We start from the raw sequence: 26,425 nt of genomic DNA on the forward strand, positions 1-26,425 counted from the left end.
TACTAGAATTAGAACGTAGAAATTGACATTGTTTAATCAAATGACATTGCAATTTCTACCTGTTTCTCCCGGTTTGTAAACGGGCTTGTCAGTTTGAATCAAGATGATTTTGGTCTTTCCTTGGACTGTAACTGGTATGCTTTTGTTTTGCGAATTCTCTGTCCCGGTCACTTTGTTGACGAAAATGTAGTAGCTGGTAACTGCAGGATCAGCATTCAGTGGTGTCTACACAAATCGGTAGTAACTGCAAAACATGAAGTTGACAATGATTCAGATTCTAGAGACATACCATCAAAACGAATTTGTTGGACGAACCTAGACAACGACAAATAAATTTACAGTGACTGTCTCTGTGCAGAGCAATTGTTTATTACCTGATTTTATCAATCGTGTGCCTCCATCCACAAGGGTTATCCCAGCAGAATGATGTAGACTTACAGATATCGACTGAGTACTTGAGAGGTTGGTGGCCTCAGTGTGAACGTAGACAACAAACGTCTCGCCTGGTATAAGGTTTCTTGGTGCAGCTACATGACTATAGACACAGATCAGAGCTAGAGGTGACGACTATTGTATAACGTTAGTTAATCTATCGCGTTTTACAAAGAGGGACTCGATGTTTCAGAATATATCTGGTTGACTGCGGCAAACAGGAAAATTGAGAAAACGAAAAATGATTCCTCGTTCATATCGCCTCTCTGAAGTTTGAGTTACGACTACTCTGCAGCGCTAGCTGGTACGTGTTTCTTTGTTCTGAACTAGTGTGACATAAGTCATGTGTTGTCGAGGGCGTGGTTTTGACGCTCTATCTACTAGACTAATCGGTGCATCATTGTGTCGTCGTCTAGAGAAACGGTCAAAACAAGAGCAAATCTCCGCCTATTACCACAAGCAATGAACTCAGTCGATGAGTAAAGAGCATGCATATAGCCTTGACAGGAACGATAAGTTAAATCTTAATAATGTTTTAGAGAACGTGCTGCTATCATAATTCTGCTGCTTTATGTCAATGTTTATTGTCATGTTTATGGAATTGCACTACTCTGAGTCGTGTAAGTGGTGGGCCTGTGTCAATTGCAATTGACATCTTCAATTAATTAAACTTAATGGGAACCGGACGGCTGCTAGACATTTTGGCGACTAGATCGGTGTAGGTCTGTAGTAACTACTTACTAGCAGCATAACACCTGCTATTTACATCCAGAAGATTGTACAGTTTGGACCTAATCTGAACTTGACCGGACTCGTAGGCGTAAAGTGTCAACATCCGTGCAAGGCTACTCTTTGTTCATTGCTGTTGTACTTACAGATTATATAATGTGTGTGCGCACCCATGTGTGTGTGTGTGTGTGTGTGTGTGTGTGTGTGTGTGTGTGTGTGTGTGTGTGTGTGTGTGTGTGTGTGTAGACTGTGGAATTGCCGTTTAATCGTGCTTATTGTTACATCATTTACCTGAAAATGAGTTGTAGAGGGCAGCTATACATTGAAACTTTTAGAAGGTGTATGTATCGTGGCCACACGTTTCACTCAATTAGCAGCTGTAGTGCGTATGGTAAACCAACTTGTGAGACTGCAGTGCACAGACACCTTGATCTACTTCTTGCATCAATTTGAAGACTAAGCTTATTGTTGATTTAGATTAGTTATCTAGGCATGCAATATGAGTAGAGCTAGGCATACCGCTGGGATTAGATTGAGGAGTACAATTATTGATTGATTAATAAGCCTCGTAGTTGTAAGGTGGAGTCTTGCCATCAGCTGTCAGGTAATCGGAGTGCATTTCCTGTTAGCTTACAAGAACCGTCGTCATTCTACTTTCATCTAGAAATGTCTAATAAGCTGTACTGCTTCATACAACTTTCCTTAAACAATAACGTGAAATTAAGTCGCAAAAAAGAGAGGAATGTTAGAAATTGAAATGTTAGAAATTAAATAAGCGAACTGCACGTTCAAGTTTCTAGTTTTGAGCACATAGGTGCCTAAAAATGGAACTTTAAAAATAAATCTAAAGATCACAAGAATCAAACATCAAAAGATGAAAAACAATTTTACAAAGAAATAAAAAGGCGAGCAAATACTAAAAATTAAAAATTAAAAGTTAAAATTAATAAAAAAACACAAACATTGTAAATAAGAATGCAAGTAAAAATTTAATAATTTAAAATTTAAAATTTAAAATTTAAAAAAAAAAATAAAAATTAAATAAGAATTGAAAATTGAAATACCAAAATGTAAAAATTTCAAAAGTAAAAATTAAATGGCCGTGCATTGACGTTCACGATGGACGTGCATGTCTGTTTACTTGATAGGTTGTGTGACGTCATGCAAATGAGAAGGTGACCTGCTATTGAGTACCACACCCACCATTGTATACGGTACCGGTACCGTGTACTACATCTAGTATGTGCCAGTGAAAGCGCACAGTCTACTACTTTATTAATTGTAGTAAGTTGACGATTTCGAAGTTTTAATTGTGTATCAATTTTTCCTAAACAACAAACGTCGTTCCGTATACTTCGTCACCACAGTTGCCAACGTGGTTTGGCAAGTGACGGAAAGTAAAAGCAAACAGCTGCTTGTGTGCTGGAAATGTGATCTCCTGAGACACGCGTACGAATGGAAGCCCCGCTGAGTCTACTAAGTGTTCTACACGTGTAAGTGAATTTCCCAAGAGGCAATTACACGAAGTACCTATCTAGATGTGTCTCGAAAACTCAATCAATTGTATACTATAGAAATAGAGTGAGTTGCAGCGAGTGTCCAACGCGTACAAGATACATATATACGACATTCTGTAACTCTCCAACCGGCTACCAAAGACTACATACTGCATGTGTTGTCTACATTTAGGAAAATGGGAGAGTAGGCACTTCAATTGATTTTGTGGAGCTCAAGCACGCAGCCTTGATGCAATCACACAAAAACACGAGAAAAAATATTTAAAAACTAGATTCTCTGTATTAGATTAAATATAACTATATAATCCTTTTCGCGTGCAGTCTTGGTAATCTCGTATTGATGCAATCTCATATTTTCATCGCATGCATCTTATCGCCTCATCTCCTACGTCTCAAATCGGGGGACTCTACTGTTGTGGCTGCATGACACCGATGCGAAGGACATCATAATGGCTATCATATTTTTTTTCGCTACTACATAAATTTTCTGTTGTTTTATTTTTATGAAATAATTAACTAGATTTGTATATTTACGTCCGCTGTTCTAACTAGATCTGCTCCGACTCGTTTCCATGGGCGGTCTGGAATAGGATGGGCTTGCATTGTTTCTTGTTTTTGCTTTGATTGAAATGTGTTGCACACATAGCATTTGCTATTAAATATGGTTTTATTTATTAAATATATTATAAATATTAAACAAATAAATATGGTTTTCTATTGCAAATTAGACTTTCCTACTTAAGTGGTAAGTATAAAATACTAAATGCCAGTAGAGTGTGCCGATTTTTGAGACGTAGGAAAGCCGAAACCAATTAGTCGCTATAAACAAGTAGTCTCCCGCTGTTACGGGGACTCCATTATTCCCGAAACTGTACTTTGTTCAGACGGAGTAAGGCTGTAAAGAAAATAAGGGTTGTGAATAAAATAGGGGCTGCTACGACAGGTTCAGAACACGTAAACCAAATTGTATCCGGTGAACAAAATAGGAGCTGTACAAGCCGTACGGTTTCTCGAGCCATTCAAGATCATCGCGAAAGTCCAAGCGACAGTAAAGATATCGCAGATTTTCGACGTTCAACCTAATTAATAAGGACTAGACATGCAGTACAGAGTAAATACGACATTTGCGATTGACGTCAACCGTTTCATTGGTAGAAATACCGTCTAGATCGACGCTCGCCATTACAGAAAGTAATGATAATCATCATGTACGTTTCATGCACCACACCAGCTCTCCGCACTCACAGGCTGTGTTCGCACTACTCTCTGTTCGCGTTGAATTTGCGCTTTGAAAATCAGCAATAACTTCTGCGCAATAGGGCAGACAGTGACGACCTTGGTATCATTCAAAACCGCAAGTTCCCAGATTTCCTATAGTTAGGGTAACGATGGCGTATGTATTACACAGGCCGTTTGATAAGGCTTTTGCATATCAAGAGTCGTTAGGGTCTTAGCTTATTAAGAAGGTTTGATCTTACAACAAGAATGCTGCTAATAGAGGAAGTAGCCAATTAGCAAGGTTACTAAATGGTCCGCTGCCTTGACATCAACTCACAGCTGCTCTTGTTTCGGAAGTAGTTGCTTGATATTTCTGACTCCTCTTCTCGTTCTGCTTTGTCTTGATAGCCTGCGACTTTCTCTACCGTTACCTAACATCATTGTATTGTAATATGACCTCTAGAATGTACAGTTCATAGAATATAACTTAACATCTGGTTGTGATAAACAAATACAGCTGCTTCATTAGTCACTTCCGAGCGCAAAGCCAACGCGAACAGAGAGTTTGGTTTAGAGCTGGTTTGCTACTGCTTAGCATAATCAATTAGAATACATCAGGTCAGTTTACGACAGGAATGTGGGTTAGAGCAAAGCTAGCCTAGCTCTTCCGAATGTAGGGTTTGCGCTGGGTTTAGCTGGTGTTAGCGCTTGTCAAAACATTCCAGTTTATTACCTGAGACCCGGATTTCCGGGCTAAGGGTATAGCAGTCGTTTGATGACCGTAAGACCGTATATATAGTTGGTTAGCGCAGATGCAAATAAAGCTATTCCGACCAATAGACGAGAAGTGGTGTCATCATGAGGCTCCACCTTTTTTTGTTTGGTAACTGCTAACGAGAATTCGGCCATTGGACGCCCGTGCTGTACATGGTGTTTAGTCCTTTGCTTTAAGGGTTTAGCACATACAAACATCACCTATGGTTTACATTTGCAAGTGTATGTTTCCCCAGCAACAATCAGGAGCGAGAGTGTGTAGTTGTACCTGACTTGTAACATTTTGCTTGTTCCACAGTGTTTCTGCATAGTGGTTCTGCAGTCTGCCAGCTTGAATTTTTGGTTGCGTGGCTGAGCAGCCATGTTGTTGTTGCCAAGATCACTAGTGTCGTCTTCAATAGAAATTTGGCGCTTGACGGAAATTTGCGAAGGGGAACGTGCAATGTCTATGACAGCATCAGTTTGTCGGACGAAGCGGCTCGGCTGACCTGTTACTACGCTAGTGCGTCTCTATTCATTTTTGTTTTACGGTATCTAAAGTCAGAGCGAACAGACGCATAACTAACAATCTATACATGTGGACGTGCATGTTTTCCCACATTGTTGTTCTGTTTTGGCTTTGGGGTCACCTCATTATAACAAACAAAATTGCGGTTAGACGGATAGCTGCGTAAATGCGGTACAGTGTAAGGTATTCGACGTCTAGCTAGAGAACTGGCACAAATAACAAGACGCCTTGAGAAGCTTCCTGGGATTGGCTGGCTATTACCGTCCATTTATATCAGAATATTCATCTGTAGCAGCGCCATTATTTCAGCTGCAGCAACAAAGCCAGAACAACCCCTCGTCTGGACAGAGGACAGTCACCATTAATTCTGCACACTTCAGCAAAAGTTGGTATCAGCTCCTATTTCGACATTTCCTCAGTTTGAGGTCGAATTCATTCTGGCAACAGACGCAAGTGATATAGGGCTGAGAGAAGTTCTCTCCCAAATTCAACACGGTAAAGAGAGAGTGATTACCTATGCTAATCGAGTACTACACAAGAGTGAGAAAAAATATTCTACCATCGAAATGGAGGCACTGGCCTTAGTTGGGCAGTCAATAATTTCAGGCCATATCTGTATGGACGGCTCTTTACACTTATCACTGACCATTGTCCACTGACATGGCTGAAGTCCATTCGAGAGCCCAGGGATCGCTTGGCACGTTGGATACTTCTCCTAAGCGATTATGAGTGGTCTATTTGCCACCGACCTGGCAAACAACACACCAATGCTGATGCATTGTCCAGACATCAACCGCCTTCTGTCAACATGGCCAGTCATCATGCGACACTTGATGACTCCTTTGAAGAGGTCATGGCGCCTGTGGTTGGAGCTGTTCAGGACGTCTTAGGTGCTGTGGGAATGACCCCTACTTGGTCGTATCGTGAATTGCGTGACATGCAAGCAACGGACCCAATAATTTCACGATTGTTGGCTCAATTCACAGAACGTCCCTCCGCTGCAGGGCGATGGAGATCTCATCCCAAATTAATTGCTTATCGCAAGATTTGGCACCAGCTGGCCCTCGATGCTGGCATTCTATATCGTTTTTGCCCTGCCACCACTGTTGACGGTGGAGAGGATAAGCAGTTGCTTGTTTTGCCAACTTGTCTAATTCCTCCGGTTTTAGATCAGCTACATGACAATGCAGGTCATTTTGGAGACGATAGAACGATAGGTCGTGTTTCTGACACATGCTGGTGGCCAGGCTATAGCAAGGATATATATGAATACATGCAATCTTGCGAGATGTGCAGTCGAAGGAAGCCCATGTCCAAGACCAAAGGAATGCTACAGAATGTACCTGTACGAGGTCCTATGGAAATGATAGGGCTGGACATTATTGGGCCTTTGCCTGGTACTAAAGCAGGCAACAAACATGTCCTAGTGGTGGTGGACTATTTCACTAAATGGGTCGAGGCTTTTCCACTACCGGAACAGAAAGCTGAAACAGTGGCCCGAACTCTGATGCGAGACATTGTCTCTATATATGGAGTTCCAGTCGTCATACATAGCGACCAGGGAGCAAATTTCGAGGGCAATGTCATGAAGCAGTTGCGTCAATTACTCGTTATGAAGAAGACTGGGATAACTGCTTACCATCCCCAGAGTGATGGATTAGTTGAAAGAATGAATAAGACCCTCATGGAAGCCATCTCAAAGTATGTTTTCAGTTTTCAACAACCAGCGTGACTGGGATCTGTGGCTGCCTCTTGTATTGTTTGGCTATCGAACTTCAAAACATGTGTCCACTGGAGAGACACCGCACCGACTCGTGTTTGGCAGAGAGACTCGTCTACCTATAGACGTGGAGCTACAGAATCCTCTTCCACAACCTCAAACAACAACTGATTTTAATCAAGCAGTTGAGAAACAGTTATAGATGACAAGAGAATTTGCAGACAATGAAATAATGCAAGCTCAACACAGACAAAAAAGGAACTATGACGACAGCAGCCGTGGTCCTGTGTACAAGTTAGATGATTATGTTTGGCTGTATAACCCAGCAGTACCTAAGGGATTATCTCCAAAGCTTGTTAGGCGATACACTGGACCATTCAAGGTTATAAAGGTTCATGGTAGCACCAATGTCTCTATCAGGCGACCCAAAGGATGATGTGTTCAGCGAATTCATGTCAACAAAGTGAGTCCGTGTTACCGAAGAATGCCGAACCAGACACCAGAAGGTTCTACAAGAAACAACCATGCAACCGGACGAGCTTCTCATAATCAACGTCATCCGTCGTCTACATTGCTCGAGGTGGACATTCATCATCACATCGACAAGGAGGAAGCAGTCTTGGTCAGAGCCGACGGCAATGCGGTTAATGTTCAACCTGTTCCAGTCCCTCCAGTACAACCGATTGTTCCACCTGCACCTCGGCCTGTTATTCGGGTTGGTCGCCGACTCGTTCAGCCTGCCTGGATGAGAACCGGAGATTACAACATTGGATATTACTGACCCAAGTGTTGTGATCGATCTACCTGTTCGCCGTAATCATCTTAGAAGACGTGAGGACCCGTTTCATTACTAGAGAGGGAGAAATGTAGCGCGAGTAATTAGATGTATGTTTACGTTAGTACTGCGTTAAAGCACGTTAGTATGACATCATGACTGTTGTCTATTTAGACCATACACTTGCTAGATTATTTAGTCTGCCTTGAGTAGAGCTACGCGTTATAGCAATAGGATAGAGTTGTTCTTCTGCTGTGTCTGAGAACTGTAGCTGCTGCAAGCACTAACAGTGACGAGTGCTACACTTCATCACGTAAGGCGAGCCGGCCTAACGTCCAGGCTCTCCGACTTGCAACATTTGGCTTGTTCCAGCACTTTGAAACAACTAAATTTGTAACATGCATGTTTTCCCCCATTAGGACAACAACCAGATGTCTAGAGAAGCTACACAAACAACCAGACATCTAGAGAAGCTATACACATAACCGACGTCTAGAGAAGCTGCACAAACAACGAGACGTCTAGATTGTTGTCAGCTGGAAAATCGGTGGGGAGCTGTTTCTTTTGTTGTACGTGAGAGTTACCACTAGAAACAACGCCTAATCTAGCTACATTTGTAACGTTCATGTTTTCCCACATCTAATTTTGTTTTGGCTATGGGGTTACCTATGCCACGCCTAAAACCGCCCATAGTGGCTCAACCAGACACCTAGAAAAAATGGCACAAAAAACTAGGCGTCTAGAGAGCAAAGATTGTAAAATTATGCTTGTCCCATAAATAATGTCATCTTCTGAAAGTTCAAAACATTGTAGGTGCATGAAATCATGTTTGTTCACTGAAAATCAGTGTTGCTTCTTTTGTACCTATCTAACCAAAATCTGAGTTTTGTATTTGCTCTATAGTTTTGCTGTGCGTGGCGGTTATTGGTATTGTTTAAACCATTCTGTCATAGCGCGACTAATTACCTTCAAGGTGCATACTGGCCGAGGATTTGCACTTCTAGTGCTTCTTCATTCATATTGCGTATCACAGCTATGGATCAAGTACGATTCCCCTACTTTGTGTTGGTCTGGCAGTTGTTTCTTGAGCAAATCGAATCCGTAGCACGACTTGCGGAATTCTGTAGTAAAAGACGTTGTCGCATCCATAGATTCAGGCAACTGCTGCTGTTCTATCATGCGCATGTGGTCTCTATACACCTAGAGAAGGCACTTGAAGACAGAAAGAGGTCGAAAGACGTTTCAATTCTTGTGCTGAAATTAAGTAGCGTAGCTCGAGTACATGATACAATCAGTTGCAGCCTGCTAGAGTTCACACAGCCTATTTTAACTAATTAGAGGCAACTGGACAAGCTCAAGCTCAACATGTGAGAACACACCTACCTTGAGCATGAAAGCACAGCAGGTTTATATGATTAATTAGCGCAAACTCGAGTTTGCTAAGCCAAGTATGACCACGGCCACTGGACAATCTACACAGCCAGATACTACACTAACAAACGCTTAGGTTACAAGGCACGTGGGCGTTGTAGAGAATTTGGTATCAGGTTGTTACGCAGACTCAGCGGAGCTTTACTGTCTGGCAACGCACTGGGCAGCCACTTTGGTGTTGGGACGAAGTATTCACGAAGTTCCTCTTGGGAAGCGTAGAGCTGCTCTCGGAGAGTTATTTCTGCTTCCTCACTTGTCATTTCATCAGGCAGCTTGCTGCGCTATCGTGTTGAGCAGACGTGAAACACTGACATGTTGAAGTTACCCTGTTTTCTACTTGCGTGTTGTCTCTGTACTCTTTCAATCTTTCGTTGCGATGGAAAATCCAGCGCTGAAGCTACTGTATGCCCAGGAATGAAGGGAGAACCAGTCAGTTGAGTCATTGTGAGTGTTTACGTAACTCTAGTCATGCACTGGAATTCTTGATGCAGGGCGTTCCTGGCGTACCCGGACCACCAGGTATTCGGGTAAGTTACTTACTAACGTTTTAGTCTCGCGTAGCCAGATCACTAAATTACCAAAAATTAATATCATCACTCAAAATTAAATATTACGGCAATTATTGCTTGATTTCTAATGTGGTGACCCCAGAGACAAAACAAAACATCCAATGTGGGAAAACATGCACGTGCACACGTAGATTAGCTAAGCGTCTGTTCGTTCTGAATTTGGATACCGTAAAACAAAAATGAATAGAGACGCACTAGCGTACTTACAGGTCAGCCGAGCCGCTTCGCCCGACAAACAGACGCTGTCATGGACAATGCACGTTCCCCTTCGCAAATTCCTGTCAAGTGCCAAATTTCTGTTGAAGACGACACCAGTGATCTTTGCAACAACACCACGGCCGCTCAGCCACGCACACCCAAAATTCAAGCTGGCAGACTGCAGAACCACTATGCAGAAACACTGTGGAACAAGCACAATGTTACAAGTCAGGTACAGCTACACACCTCGCTCCTGGTTGTTGTTGGGGAAACATACTTGTACAAATGTATGTGCTAAACCCTTAAAGCAAAGGGGTAAACACCATGTACAAGAGGGACGCCCGATGGCCGAATTGTCGTTAGCAGCAACCAAAGAAAGCGAGGTGGAGCCTCATGATGACATCACTTTCGTCTATTGGTCAGTAATGACACCACTTCTCGTCTATTGGTCGAAATAGCTTCATTTGCATCTCTGCTAACCAACTATATATATGGTCGCCGAGTCGTCGGATCGTCGAACGACTACTATACTTGAGGCCCGGAAATCCGGGCCTCGGGTAATGAGTACCTGGTCTTCGACTGGGGTGGCAAAGGCCTTCTACTGCGACAAAGTCCATCAACCACTGGGGTCAGGGTGGGACTTTCGGTGCCCACACCACAGTTGGCACCGCAGTCAGTGCTCCTGCGAGCATCTGGCCAGACTCCAGAAGATTGCTTAGCAAGGCCTAGAGCTCCTACTTAGTGCAAAAGAACCCAGCCATCTGGCTGGGGCATGAACGTTTAACGGGAGCTTCTTATCCATTTGCAATTTGCCATGTGTGTGTGTGTGTGTGTGTGTGTGTGTGTGTGTGTGTGTGTGTGTGTGTGTGTGTGTGTGTGTGTGTGTGTGTGTGTGTGTGTGTGACCACACATTGATCCGTTTTGTCAAATTCAATGGGCAATCCTATACTATAATAGTCTTACCCAGGTGAATGCCTATTTGTTGAGCTTTGTAAGCCATTTTGGTTCTAGACTTGTGCTTTGCCGTGTCTTCTTTCAGGGTACACATATACTATACTACACATCTCAGAGATTCTGCCGGGTTTCTCTGCTAGTCTTTATCAAAATGAAGCGGAGAGATATGTCTGTACCGACTAGACATTTAATTTCTGTTTTTATTATTTGTAAACCTTGCGCTTTTTAATATCTGGTATCTGACAAGTACATATTATTGCATGTAATCTGCTTGCTTCAAGCAACGGTGTCTGAAGACCATTGTTTGATTGTTTATCGCACCAACATTATTTGCATGAACAGTAGATATCATAAATATAAAATATGATTCCCAATATGCAAAATTAATAAAAGATATACATTAGTGGACCTTAATCAGAATCGCCGCCATTTGCAGACTAAATATCTTTATTGAACATGTAGGGCCATACCGGTTTTCAAGGTCCCCAAGGCGGACTGGGTAGCACAGGACCAAAGGTTGGTACAGTATATATTTGCCTAATTATTCGAAACATTATTTAGAAGTTGAAGCAACAACTACACACGCCGCGCGCATGCACGCACGCGCACACACACACACCACCTATGTTATTCATGCTTAGCCTTCACACACACACACACACACACACACACACACACACACACACACACACACACACACACACACACACACACACACACACACACACACACACACACACATCATCATCATCATCATCATCATCATCATCATCATCATCATCATCTTCATCATCATCATCATCATCATCATCATCTTCATCATCATCATCATCATCATCCATGTTATTTATGTTGTGCTTTGTCTTGAGTAAACATACACACAAACATACACACACACTCACACACACACACACACACGCACGCACGCAAGCACGCACGCACGCACACACATACACCATCATCATCATGATCATCATCCATGTTATCCATGTTGTACCTTCTCTTGAGTAAACATACACACAAACATTCACACGCACCCTCACACACACATGCACGCACGCACTCAAGCACACACCACACACACACACACACACACACACACACACACACACACACACACACACACACACACACACACACACACACACACACACACACACACACACACACACACACACACACACAAACAAGCACTTAAGCAAAAATCAACAGACACGCGCAATGAAACAATTTGTAATCACTATAAACTTACCGGTTGTCTATTGCAAAAGGGTACGATAGGAGATGAGGGTCCAGTTGGTTCTACAGGCAAGCAAGTCAGTAAATTAATGAAAGCATCCATCTAGAAATATTGGCATTCTGTATTTATCTAGGGTCTTCCAGGCTTAACTGGACCTCCTGGTTCACCAGGTCCACAAGGTCCCCCTGGAAAGACTGGACCAACGGTATGGTGGTTATTCAAAATATAAAATATAAACCTAAAGCTAATTAAATAAAAAAATTTTTAAAAATTAAAAATAATAGTGAATGATGAGACGACACAAGATAATGGTAGCTTGAAACGTTTGTAAAACAATCTTGAACTCTCACAAATATATAGCAGTCGAGGCACTCGTGCAAATCCAATCTCTATAGACATTACTTCTCATTTGGGCTGGTCTTTCGATTAGCCTTTGATAATTAGTTAATGATCTAGCTTAATATGAATTTAGAAATGCTACAAATCATTGCTACCCATGCATTAGCTGCTACTAATTGTTTTACAGGGAGCCTCAGGTGTAATTGGGCCTGCAGGTCCACCTGGCCCACAAGGTTTACCTGGAAAGACTGGACTAGCAGTAAGACAAACTCGTACATATGGAAAACAGCATGTTTATCTACGTTCTTTCTTCAGGGTTCCTCTGGGCCTCGAGGCGCTAGAGGAGAAACAGGACCAAGTGGTCAAAAAGTATGTATAATTGTATATTGCAGCTTTTGGTGTATAAACAGGCATGTACACTACTCTTCAAAAGGGTGAATTCGACTAACGAGAAGAATGAGGTCAATATAACATTATTGTTTGGCTTTCTGTGTTTCATTTTCCACATTTCTCTTACATGCATTAGTGCTCTACTTATGTCACAGAATGAATTGCTGCGCAGGGGCGGCGGAGCCGGGGGGGCTGGGGGGGCTAGAGCCCCCCCCAACTTTATCAACTTTATGCTGTAGAATTTCTGCTTTCTGTAATGTTTACCCTTTCAGCCCCCTCAACTTTCAACTCGCTCCGCCGCCCCTGCTGCGTATACTAAATGGGACAAGTACACACACGTACTCACACACAAACGTACGAACGCACGCGCACACACGCACGCACACACACACACACACACACACACACACACACACAAGGATATGATTCTCAATTACTCGTATTTTGCAACCATATTGAAGTTAGTTTGAGTTTTGTACATTATTTATGTAATTTATCTGCACGATAAATCTTACTATGTAGTTGAATACAATATATAAAAAATTAACTAGATACTGCATATTTACGTCCGCTGTTCTATTAGGGAGACAGAGGCCCAACAGGGCCAAGGGGCATAGCTGGATTGGATGGCGTTCCAGTATGATTTTACATAAAAAACTTCGTTGTTTTGCTATACAACTAATTTATTTAGGGATCTGCAGGTCCTGTTGGTACGCCAGGTCCGCACGGTCCAAAGGGAGTAAAAGTGCGTTATTAAAGATAATAGTCACACTACTCGCAATCATATTACTTCTATTAGGGCGCCATTGGGTTACCAGGAGCAAAAGGAGAGGCAGGACCGCAAGGCATTGCTGGACCAGAGGTTCAACGTTGAACTACATTGAACAAGTTGTGAATGACGGTATTTGCTTATGGCTAGATGAGTGAGGATTTTTTGAATCGCTGTTTCAACCCTGTCAAGGGACTATTAATAAGGGTAAACCGTGGAAAAACATTGGTGTCCTTCTTCAAGTCGTACATAAATGTGATAAATATATGTGTTATAGGTAAAAGAACTAGAACAGTGGACACAGCAGGTAACTAAATGTTATTTTATCCAATTAACATTTGCGCCTTCTTCAACTACTATTTTAATTGAAGTACAACTTAAAGACAACTGTTGATAACGTATAATGCTACACCCGCGTAGATAGTGAGGGTTAATAGAATCGTACTCAGTCCTCCTCGTTGCGCGCGCTCCACGTGTTTTAGAACGTTCTTTTGTTCCACTAAGGACTGGTAACATATTATGTCAAGTGAACATTTATTAGAAGCCGGTCCTGTAAATTGTTGCCACCTGCACTGATAATATAGTAATTAGTCTAACAAGAGTACTACGCTAAATTTTATACTGTCGCCCGCCAATACAAAACACAAAAGCTTTACGCTCATTTTAAGGATTGTTCAGAAATTAGATTTACTAATTAGATAGTCTTAGTTGCGACGAGTGAAAACTTTGCTTCATGAACATTGTAGTTTTACTACCTAGCAGTAGCGAATGCACCTTGTACGCGCTCCTGTCGTCTATTGGCTACCATTCAATTCGTACTGAGCAGCTGGAGACATCTCTGTCAATTCTGGCTGGAGAAGACGTTATTGTCAGGATGTCCACAGTAGAGGTCAGACAATTAACATTATTGATCTTGCACCTTACGTGACGACAACAATTGTAAATAACCGTCTAATCGGGAAGGTAATTGCTACTCAATTCATTCTACTCAGGAGAATAATATAGAGGGAAGGTTCTTCTTTATATGCTCCTGTTCTACGCGTGCCTTTGTAACAAAATTTTTCGCCTCGCGTTACAGTTTTGACCAATCAACACACCGAAACCTACCACGTGAATTCACGTGACATAATGTTACCAGTCTTTCTCCTGGCTATTGGAACAAAGAGCACGTGCTTAAACACGTGGAGCGTGCGCGAGGAGGAGAACTGGGTACGAGTTTAGGGGCTAAATATACGTTTTGTGTCGCGTTAAGTACGTGTGTTTATGGTGTGGTGAGGTTTGTGTGTGTTTGTGCGTGCGTGCGTGCGTGCGTGCGTGTGCGTGTGTGTCTGTGTGTATGTGTGTGTGCATGCGTGCGTGCGTGCGTGCGTGCGTGTGTGTGTGTGTGTGTGTGTGTGTGTGTGTGTGTGTGTGTGTGTGTTAATTGATAATTGTTTTACCAATGTGCTAACTAACAGACTGTAAAAGGTGTATTATTCCAGTTTATCTTTGATGTGTGTGTGTGTGTGTGTGTGTGTGTGTGTGTGTGTGTGCGCGTGCGTGCGTGCGTGCGTGTGTGTGTTGCTTGTCTTTACGTGACGGTGCAGGCATGACCATGTTTTCTGTTTGCAAGAGAATGCCATGTACGTACGTAGTCTCAACTTTCTTAACTGTCATGCTTACTTGATTAACAAACTCTTGGATGGTTGAAGATCCATGAAATTTTGAAAATACCAACATACACAGGCGAAAGTTGCACTGCCAAGAACACAGGCCAAACGTTCTTGACCTCTGACAACAGTTATCTTATCGTATGCGGTGGTAATTCAAACTTGAAATTTATAAAGTAATCGTATTTGTCATATACAGATACAATATTAATTTAACAGTAATTGTGTGTTATTAGGCTCACAAGTACAGCAGGAAGTAGCTGTAAAGAGCTGTATGACATTGGTTTACAAGGAAGCGAGCATTCTAAGTCTTACCTACTATTCGAAAGTACGGGGAAAACAACTTTCAAGGTAATTCATTGTTCCATACAAACACATATAAATATACATATACAAACACATATACATAGAACAAATACAACTGCCGAATGCGTTTTTTCCGTAAATTCAACAATTAACGTATAGATAGGTGTGAAGAACCGTGACGCCAAAAGGCGGCCACATGACTATGGGCACCCTATAGTTTTCTCCTTCACTAAAAAGTAAAGTTTCAAAATTTTGTAATGTTTTGGCTCTTTAGCTAAGATTACGCCTATTTGGGCTCGAATGACCAACCGGTCACCTCTCCTCGGGAGCATACCATCTATATGCATGTTATACCAGATGTGAATGATTTATCACGGGTATTCATATTATACGCGACCAGTTGCATTTGGTGTTTATATTACTGCGCACATATTCAATGAATATGCATGTATATAGTAATTATTTGTGTTTGCGTTATACAGACATATTGTGATATGACTTCAGGTGGTGGAGGTTGGACACTCGTTGCTCGAGCATATGGAAACAGTTCAGAGTGGGCTCCGGCTAGTCAATACTGGTATAACAACATACTCGTTGCCCCGGATACTGCTGCAGACGTTAGTGCAGTAAGTTCGATGAAAAACAAAGGATGGCTTAGTATCCACGGAAAGAAAGTGAAAGTGTGCTACAACGGACCTCACACCAATTGTGCTGTGTTCACTCATAATCTTGGAATTCCACTTTCTCGACTATTTGCCAGCAACTTTGGCGTCACTGTTACTGAGAATTACAACTTTCGAACTCTTGCAGCTGCGTTTGGCGTCTCTTTCACTTTTGCGGCCAATGCTCAGTGGTGTGGACTGAATGTAGGGGATGGATGCGCCCACGGCACTAATCCCAACGTGGCAGAACGTCATACAATTTCTCGTATCGGATGCATTGGAGACTACTCGAAAAAAGGAGTTTGCCGCTTGGATGACTATGCTCTAGGAATTGGAGTCAGCAGCTGCTATGATAACTATAGTTGTGATAAGACTGGAACATCAACAAAAAATCTGCATTACCGATCTGGAAGTAAACACGGAGTCTTTCAACAATCTGCCTTTATATACGTGCAGTAATGAAGAACAGTGTTTTGACGAGACCGTGCATGTGTCAGTGTTCTTTCGCTGTTGATTAAGTTAATTGAGCTGGTTCGTAAGCGCATGCATACATGTGGCACACTGTTTGTGTACGTTTGCTTGCAGATTGTAAGTCAAGCCGTTTGTCGCAAACGACGTTGTGTTTGTATGCAGTAGACAAAGCTGTGCTGTGCTAGCTAATACATGTACTGATTGCTTGCAGTGCATGACTGTCTCTTTCACTAGAAATGCGTGGTAGGTAATTATGCATGCAGGCCAAGGCGTGTACTAGAAGCAAGCGCTACTTAGCTAGTTTTTACGTGCTGTCAGACTAGACGTGTAGTGACGTCATTATGAGGTAATTAATTAAAGGGCTATTTAATCAGCTAAGCCCTATTTCAAAAGTTTTTGGAAACTCAAAGTACCAATTTTGAAAGTCATATAGGGTTGAAACCCCACCAATCCTACCAGTAACTATCGGCATCTCAGCGGCGTATAGCCAGGCCCCAAAAATAGGAAGCATGTTAATTTTAATAACTTTTTAATATTAATATTAATTTACAACGTAGGACGATTTAGGGATAAGTATAGTCTCCAAATTACAACAATATATTCATGAGTATACAAACTATTTATATATTAGAGTGTTTTTTTCTCTACTTTAAGCGCGATCTTCGTCCTTGATTTATGGAACAAAATCTGTCTATAATTTTAGGGTTAGGATTATAGATAAATTTACTATCCACATAATACTATCCACTTTCACACTTTTAGTGTAGATAGTAGGAATTCGTGAATGGTCATCAACAACGTATACAATAGATAATAAAAGGAACACAGCTAAATTAGGGGATTGTGCTATGATCCCCCATAGCTACGGCTCCCCTGAACTCGTTGAGTTCGCCACTGACGGTGCACGACGTGTTTGAATCATAAATGAATATCAAAGCAAGCACGAGTATTTGCTAGCTTCACGATCAAAATGATACATAAGTGGTGACGCGAACCCTAAAAATTAAGCGCTGATGATTTACACAAAGTATAAAGGGTCACAGCTTAATATATTTTATAGTAAGACGAGTGTCTAACTGCTGTGCATGCCCCAGATGTTAATCCCCCTATGCATACATAAATAACTATATAGCACGTAATGATCATGGGTGAGATCTAGCAAGGGTGATGATGTCTACGGTTAGCAAATTGCTTTTGTACATTTGGAAAGCTTATAGCTTTTGATGTTCAGAGAGTTTATTTATCGATACACTATAGTAGCTAGTGTGCGGAGGTAGCTGTTTGCGAGAAGAGGGAAAGGCGTGGCCGTATGTTCTCACACGTCACCTAGTGCTAAACGATTTGCTTCGAAGCCTCAAGTCTGGTTGTTTGTGAGAACAGTTAGCTAACCCCATGCGTGGCTAATAATAAATGTCAAAACAAAGCGCATTGCAGCTCTAGAAGGGTCCGAACCACCGCTCGGTAGTAATTGGGCGGGGCGACTGCTTTCTCACACCGCAAGACATTCTTGGGTAGACTTTCGCAGCCTCCACTACAGTTGTTTTGTAAGCGTCGTCTACGTTAGGTCGCTTCAACTTGCATCTACCCATATTGTTTTTGACTAATGCTGTGAAGCGTTCGCTAGGCGTGGTCACACCGCCTCGGCTCTATTAGAAGAGGTCGTATCGGTCAATAGTCGTCAATCGTTAGTAAAATCATTTTAGTGTGCGTGTGGAGACGATGGACAGGCAACGACGGTTAAGTGGACCATTTGATATGGTGACCATTTTTCGAGGAACGCAAGAGCTGCCAACGAAATTGTCGGACGTGGACAGTTTGCGACTGTCTCGAGTTTTCAAGGCAAGTAAAGTTGTACACGGCGCGAACAACTTTCGATGTTAAAACAATCATACAGTGTTAACCAATTAATTAAGGTGATCGACAAAATTCAGTGTTGCGTATCAATGTGTAGGTAGAAGTCATTTACCTGAAAAGAGAGGATGGCAACGAGGCGGCAATATTTCACCAGACAGGAGGTCGATTCGACGGACTCTCCGCTGGTCATCGCTATCAACTCTACGGCGACCCGCTCTTGGTGGAAGAGTCGAATGTGTCCGATGCCTCGTCGTTTTCGCACAGTCGTCGTCTACAGCTGCAGCCAGTTGTAGGTGTAACCAGCGAAGGAAGTCGCCATACTGCTAGGACCGCAACAGTTCCAGCACCCGGAACTTCATGGGCGCCGGCGCCGTCTTTCTCTTGGTCTGCGTTTAGATCGGTAGCACCGAGCAGCAAGAAAGCGCGGTCGCAATCGGCAGTCAGAGAAATCAAGAAGAGTGTTGACCTGTGGTCTATGCAAGTCGTTCGAAACAAGCTGCAGCTAGCCGAAGTACGTTCGACGTACGAAGTACGTTGCCGAAAGTGACGTCAGCCTACTACATATTACTGACTTATTTCAGAGTCACTTCGAAGCTCAAGGTGTTGTTCTGTGTGACGACCGAATTATCCTAGTGAACAACCGCGCGTACCGTTCGCAGATGGCGACGGAACAAGATGTAGGATATACGTTACATCTATGCATGCACAGTATGCGTGACGAGGTGTTTATCTAGGAGTCTCTGCAGCAAGCAGCGCGGTCTTCTTTAATTTGTCTGTTCATGAACATGTCGATCACCCTAAAGCCTTGCATGCTCAAATGCACTAGCAAGCATGCATGCACTCTAGCTGGTATGTATATATATATACGTTCACGCTTTAACTAATTAACCTAGTTGCTTTGGATGCATGCAGACGTACACTTTGGAAGGTACCGTCTCGAAGAATCTGAGCGGTACTCCAGTCGGACTATGACTCACTAAAGTGCTACCTCGATTCTATACGAGAGACGGCACCGATCAAAAGAAAACGAGCTTCATCGGCCACCGCCTCGTCAACAGCGATCGGTTACGGCCAGCTGCAGTCGTTGAGCTCGAGCACTCGTGCCTCATCTCCGGATATGTATATCCTTTTCAAGAACGACGGCGAAGTAGAAGACGCGCTAACTCATCTCGGCCGCCTGGAGTCCAGCTTCGAACGAGTACACGAGCGACTCGAGAACATCGAAGACAAGATGGAGCAAGTGACTCGCCATCGGTTGCCATCGAAACGACGCACTAAATCGAAAGCAGCGACAATAGCAGCAAGAATGATGCGTTGCAAGATTTGCCACCTGCTCAGCAGAAGTCCGATAGCAGTGTCTATTTGCTGCCGACAATGGCTCGGCTGCGAACGTTGCACTTCTCAATGCGGGCGTTGCCCACTCTGCAACGCTACTTGGTCAGACGACAAACTTCCGCTGTTTCTTCGCGGTTTCGACGACATGAAAGAGCTCAAAAAAGAAATGCGAAATGAACTTGGGAGTGACGTAGCTCACGACGACAGCTCGTCGGACACGGAACTACCAATCGTGTTACCATCTGCCACAACCCAAGGTGCCGGTGCCTCCTCGTCACGCAGCTTGACTGCAGATGTGAACGTACGCGCCGACAATGAGAGCCCAGAGATCATTGAGTGACACATTGACATAGTCTACTTTAATAACTAGCTCTAGCTGTCAGCCGCGCTGTTCTGCGTTAGCTAGTTGAGTTAATTAATTGAGTTGAGCAAATAGAGTTCAGTTGAGTTGACTTCAACTAGAGTTCAGAAGGCGTTGATGATGGACGTGCATGTCTGTTTACTTGGTGAGTTGTGTGACGTCATGCAAATGAGAAATGTGACCTGCTATAGAGTACCACGCCCACTCTTGTATACGGTACCGGTACCGTGTACTAAATCTAGAGTGTGCCCGTGAAAGCTCGCAGTCTACTACTTAATTAATTGTAGTAGGTTGACGGTTTCGATGTTTCAATTGTGTCTCGATTTTTCCTAGCAACAAACGTCGTTCCGTATACTTCGTCACCACAGTTGCCAACTCGGCGATCCGCAAGCTAGTGGGGCGCCTATCTAGCTGTAACATAGCATTTTCCTCCAACCTGTTCATCTACAATAAAGGTAGCGTGTTGTGTACAATGCACGTACAGTACGTGTACCTACACAGCTAGGGACCGAGGTATTCGCTGGCACAACGTTGTGTGTCAGAGCGAAGTTGTCAAGAGTTGCGAACGTAGTTTGGCACGTGACGGAAAGCAAAGTAAAAACAAACACCTGCTTGTGTGTTGGAAAAGTGATCTCCTGAGACACGCATACGAATGGCAGTCCTGCTGAGACCCCCGCTGAGATCCCTGCTGTGTCCAGCGTTTTCGGTCATTTCAATTTTCTATTTTCTATTTTCTATTCATGTTAGAAATAGAAAAGCGAACAGTGCGTTCAAGTTTCTAGTTTTGAGCACATAGGTGCCTAAAATCAAACTTTAAAAGATAAATCTAAAGATCACAAAAATCAAACATCAGAAGATGAAAACCATTTTACAAAAACTATGGAAAATTAAAAATTAAAAATTCAAAATTTAATAAACACAAAAATTTTAAATAAGAATTCAAGTAAAAAATTAAGAATTAAAAATAAAAAATTAAAAAATTAACTAAAAATTGAAAATTGAAAAATAAAAACATAAAAATTGAAATGTAGAAAATTAAATGGCCGGACCATCCACAGACAATAGGTGCCTAAAAATCAACCTTTAAAAAATAAATCTAAAGATCACAAGAATCAAACATCAAAAGATAAAAAACCATTTTACAAAGAAATAAAAAAGAGAATAGATTTAAAAAATTTTAAATAAGAATGCAAGTAAAAAGTAAATAATTAAAAATTAAAAACAAAAAAATTTAAAAATTTGAAAATTGAAATGTAAAAAATTAGATGGCCGAACCATCCACTAATCGTCCGGCCATTTACTTTCTACATTTCAATTTTTATGTTTTCATTTTTCATTTTTTACTTATTTTTACTTAATTTTTTAATTTTTTATTTTAATTGTTTTATTTTCAAATTTTAAATTTTTTCTTGCATTCTTATCTAAAAATTATGCATTTATTAAATTTAAATTTACATTTTTAATTTTTAATTTTCTTATTTTTATCTTCTTTTTATTCTTTTGTAAAATTGTTTCATCTTTTGATGTTTGATTCTTGTGATCTTTAGATTAATGTTTTAAAGTTTGAATTGTAAGCACCCTAGGTGTTCAAAACTAGAAACTTGAACGCGCCGTTCGCTTATTCAATTTCTCACATGAATAGACAATTGAATTGACCGAAGACACTAGACACAGCGGGGGTTTCAGTGGGAGTGCCATTCAAACGCGTGTCTCAGGAGATCATTTTTCCAACACTCAAACAGCTGCTTGTTTTCAGTTTACTTTCCGTCACGTGCCAAACCACGCTTTGTCGCGGACAACTCCGCTCTGACACACAACGTTGTGCCAGTGAATACCGCGATCCCTAGCCGTGTTGGTACGTGCACAACACGCTACCTTTCCCGTACATCAACCGGTTAGAAGGGATGTCAACTCTGTCAACATGTGGTTGCCCGTTTCTTCTGATCGATTTCTTTTCACGGAGTTTAGTGACGAGCCGGCCGTGGGAAATGTGCTTTGCTTTCTAAACATTGCTGGATATTATTGAATTAGCAACACTAAACTTAACTAGACATTTGAGTAGAAAGTGTCGTTCTTGACAAACATTTGAGTTTTGTGTATCTGCCTGTTTGTTTGTTTGTCTACTTGTTTTTGGGCTTTTTCATGTATTTTAATTAAAGTTAGCAATCACTAGGCAGATAAATCCGTTCATTGTTTGTAATGGTTGCATGAACGATGCATGCAGAAGTTAAATTTAAAAAGTTTATAGTCTTTTACCGTATTGTATTAGATGAGTAATAATTGACTCCTGAACAGTAGACTAAACTTTTATATTACATCTTGCTCAGAAAACACTAATTCATACGTCTAATCTCAAAATCATTTGTGAGCGAGATAACGTTCCGTATAGCTCATTGACTTTCTCATCACCTGGTTGGGTAATTTCTATATACGTCGACTCTGACACAACTATATTTTCGTGGAGTGTACTACTACAATAGACTGCAGAGTGCCATTGTGACCGCTTTCTACGACAAAATGTCGCCGATTGTCCTATTCTATATATATATATATATATATATATATATATATATATATATATATATATATGAGACCTAAGAAAAAAAAAAAAATATATATATATATATATATATATATATATTTTTTTTTTTTTTTTTTTTTTTTTTTTTTTTTTAAATTTTAACCGCCCAATGGACGGAACACTACTGAAAAACACCACTACAAACACTTGCTACAGACAAAACATCTAGATGTTCAGTTATCATGCGAGAGTTGTATTGCCACAGTTTCACAGACAGTTGTTCATGAAGGTTAGTAATAGCTCGGCTGAAACTGTGACCTGTAGACAGAGTAGACTTCTTGGCAATAGACTTCAGCAGTTCAAGACTATGTTCTGACCAGACTCCATATGACTCAACAACCAAAGGATAGAACAAGCAACCATACGAGGAAACATTTGAGTCGTGACGTTCGTCTTTCTCCATTTCCCCAGCTTGAGCAGCAGCACCAGCCTTTACAGCTGCATTGATGACATGTGAGGGAGAAAATGAATTTCGCACTGAGATATCAAAATAAGCAGCCTTTCCGTTAGAGAAGTCGGGATGAAAAACATCACCTGGTCTGTCCATGGATTGAGAAGAACACCGCTGCTCTCTTCGTACCCCAGAATTATCCACAAGCAACCAGTGATAGACGGTGTCACATAAGGCGTCATGTCGTCTGATTCGCAGAGAGCTGCTACAGCCAAGTGCGTGGTCACCAAAGACATCTAAAATATGGCCACAGACACAGCGAATTGAACGTGGGGGAGGTGAAAACACTGGAACTCCTAAGCGCAAACGCAAAGCAGTCACGAATTCACGCGGGGACATGGCCAGGCTGAGATTTGGGTTAGGGATTGCCCTCAACCAAGCCCCCACATGAGGAAATGTGACAGCATTAAAACGCGCTTGTTCTCGCAAACTACAAAGAGACGACCTAACGCTGGATTTCAAAGCGTCATCTAAAGCTCGTTGAATTGAATGTTGCGTGGAATTAACAGATAGCGCCGTACTATTAGGTGGTAAAAGATCCGCCAAACACTGCCGACATTCCAATTCGCCAGGGAAAACGGAAGTAGGAGACATACTATCTGACCCATCAGGTGGAGAAAATGGCATTGAAGGAGTGAAGAGCAGGCGGAGAGACAAAGTCCGAGAGGAGTTGCAACTACCGACAAAGGCTGCAGAGGAAGATATATATATATATATATATATATATATATATATATATATATATATATATATATATATATATATATATATATACATGATTAAACAGTAAGTGTAATGTGTGCACTTATGAGAGAATGTATTGAATTACAATGTCCCTAGTCTTATATCTTACTTGTAACCTTACACGCTCTATTACAACATAATATCATACTCATCTCTATACATCCCCTTTTCTTTACCAAAAAAAAAAGAAAACTAACAACTTTGAGTTCTTATACTGATTACTCTAATCAAATCACTACTTGCACACATAGTCTTTTAGGGATCTGCCTGCTCTGACGCTATTCAACGTCATGCGACGTCATAAAGGCGTTAGGTACGCGCGTTACGCATAGTTTTTTGGTTAAAGTAAACAGAAGAATACACACGCCAGACGAATTTAAAAATACAAGATTAATATAAACGATAATAACCTTTTTATAATAATTAATACTAAGCAATGACAGTTAGTATGAAACGTGTTTTATGGCAACATAAACAATTAGCTTTATTTAATTGTAAAAGTTTATCATTAATTTATCGACGATCTGTAATTGCAAATATTGACCAGCAAACAAGATTTTGCTATTTCAGTTGTTTTCTTCTCTTCTGCATACCGCGTATAACGCGGAGAAACGTTTAATTTGCAAAAAAATTAATGGCTTTTGAGTCACAGCCAATATATAACTATCCAAAATTTTTGCCATACGGAAACGCCATAGAGTCGCTAACTACATATCATAGAGACGCAGCACACGGATACGTGTACCTCATTGTAAGTCAAGAAGGCGAATCCAAACTACAACTCAACGCTATCATCTTACTCTATTTACAAGGAGGTTTAATTAATAAAGTGTGTCTATAGTAAGCAAGGTTGACCACTAGTGCATGTAACTTCATGCACTCGGTGATTGATGCACTTTGTATAACTCTAGTTATACAGAGACGCTAAACAAAAATAGACATACGGAATGCATGTGTGCATAATAGAAGGACTGGAAGGTTTGCTAGACTCGTACCCAGTCTTCTCCTCGCGCGCACTCCACGTGTTTTACAACTATAGTCTATGATAAACCTGCCAGTGTGAGAACTTGACAGACTGTTACTTTATACTTACTGAAGACTCTTCGATGCCGGCTCTGCTGAACCCTCTGCGGTCCGTCGTCACAAATTTTAAAGTGGTGGGGTTAAAATCAATATTAATTAATTAATTAGTTGGGCGTGTTCTTTAATCTTAGCCAAGGCGTGTACTAGAAGCAAGCATTGCTTAGCTAGCTTTTACGTGCTGCCAGACTAAACGTGCAGTGAAGTCATTATAAGGTAATTATATAAAAGGTTATTTAATCAGCTATGCCGTAGTTCAAGTTTCCGGAAACTCAAAGTACAAATTTTTAAAATGATATGGGGTTGAAACCCCACCAATCCTACCAGTGACTACGGGCACAGGGAATATGACGCGAAACAAACATTGTTTTTCATGGCTTTAGATAGAGTTTTTTGCTATGGAAAGTAGCATAACCCAGCTGGGTTAATGACTCATTTACCCTAGCTGGGTTTTCTCAAATTCGTCCAGAAACCCACTGAAACCACTCAAAACCCATGATTGGTTAACAGAGCTGGGTTTTGAATAACCCAAATTCCCCGCGTTGTCGTGGATTGCTGCAGTATTCAACATTCTGTGGAACCCATGAAAACCAATGAAAACCCATGAAACCGCCAATGCAAATTGCAACGGTAAGTGGACATTGAACTGATTGTAATCACGTCTGATTATATTTCCATTTAGCTAATCTAATCGCAACATCTTCAATTATGTGCTAATAACAATTTGGCACGCGGACTATAGACTAGCAAAAAATGCACTTGAGAAATGTTCTTCACAAGTGACACTGTTTCTGCTTTCTTTCACGTTCAGTAGCAATCCTTGTCAGTTATCTGCTTTTTCACTTGGTTTCTGATGATTCTCTTGCCCATGTGATGAATCGCTAACAGCAACTGTGGTTTCTTTTAGATGAACCGCCATGATCGCGAGTGTCCTCTGCCAGGCTCTGGTTGAGCATTCATGCAGTACTTAAGGATTTTATCGTTTTCTAATAGAAAGAAGTCGTTGCAACTGCAGGATTACAGACAAGAAGAGACAACTGTTACCAGTTTGTTTTTTCTAATCTTGTTCAAAAACCCAATGAAAAGACTAGCTATGTTGCGTGGGGTTTCGCGGCATATTCTCTGTGCTCATGTAGTCATAGTGAGCTAATCGGTGTGCTCATGTTTAGATAACCGGTGTCTTCATGAGTTAGCCAGCGTTCTCATGTCGTAGTGTAATTTGGCCTACCTACGAAACCTAGTGTACGGTTTCTCTAGCCATGCAAGATCATCACAAGAGTCCAAAAGACAGTGGGGATATCACAGCTTTTCGACGTTCAACCCTAACTATTAACGAATAGACATGCAGTACAGAGTAAACACCTACAC

At 41.5% G+C, this 26,425-nt stretch overlaps 2 protein-coding genes across 2 annotated transcripts; one reads left to right on the forward strand and one right to left on the reverse strand.

Moving 5' to 3' along the window:
• Nucleotides 1-7,100: 7,100 nt before the first annotated feature.
• Nucleotides 7,101-16,854, forward strand: LOC134181797 (uncharacterized). Its single transcript, XM_062649065.1, has 16 exons — nt 7,101-7,280; nt 7,344-7,613; nt 9,596-9,631; nt 11,288-11,341; nt 12,097-12,141; nt 12,199-12,270; nt 12,592-12,663; nt 12,720-12,773; nt 13,378-13,431; nt 13,486-13,539; nt 13,594-13,656; nt 13,714-13,770; nt 13,841-13,870; nt 15,255-15,388; nt 15,449-15,563; nt 16,001-16,854. Exons 1-16 carry the CDS (start codon nt 7,101-7,103, stop codon nt 16,637-16,639), a joined length of 1,929 nt encoding a protein of 642 aa, XP_062505049.1. The 3' UTR covers nt 16,640-16,854.
• Nucleotides 16,855-22,888: 6,034 nt separating this feature from the next.
• Nucleotides 22,889-23,927, reverse strand: LOC134182500 (uncharacterized). Its single transcript, XM_062649902.1, has one exon. The coding sequence runs from the start codon at nt 23,858-23,860 to the stop codon at nt 22,904-22,906; it is 957 nt and encodes a 318-aa protein (XP_062505886.1). The 5' UTR covers nt 23,861-23,927; the 3' UTR covers nt 22,889-22,903.
• Between the last annotated feature and the right edge of the window lie 2,498 nt (nt 23,928-26,425).

The sequence above is a fragment of the Corticium candelabrum genome, chromosome 7, assembly GCF_963422355.1.
Source record: "Corticium candelabrum chromosome 7, ooCorCand1.1, whole genome shotgun sequence".
Lineage (NCBI taxonomy): Eukaryota > Metazoa > Porifera > Homoscleromorpha > Homosclerophorida > Plakinidae > Corticium > Corticium candelabrum.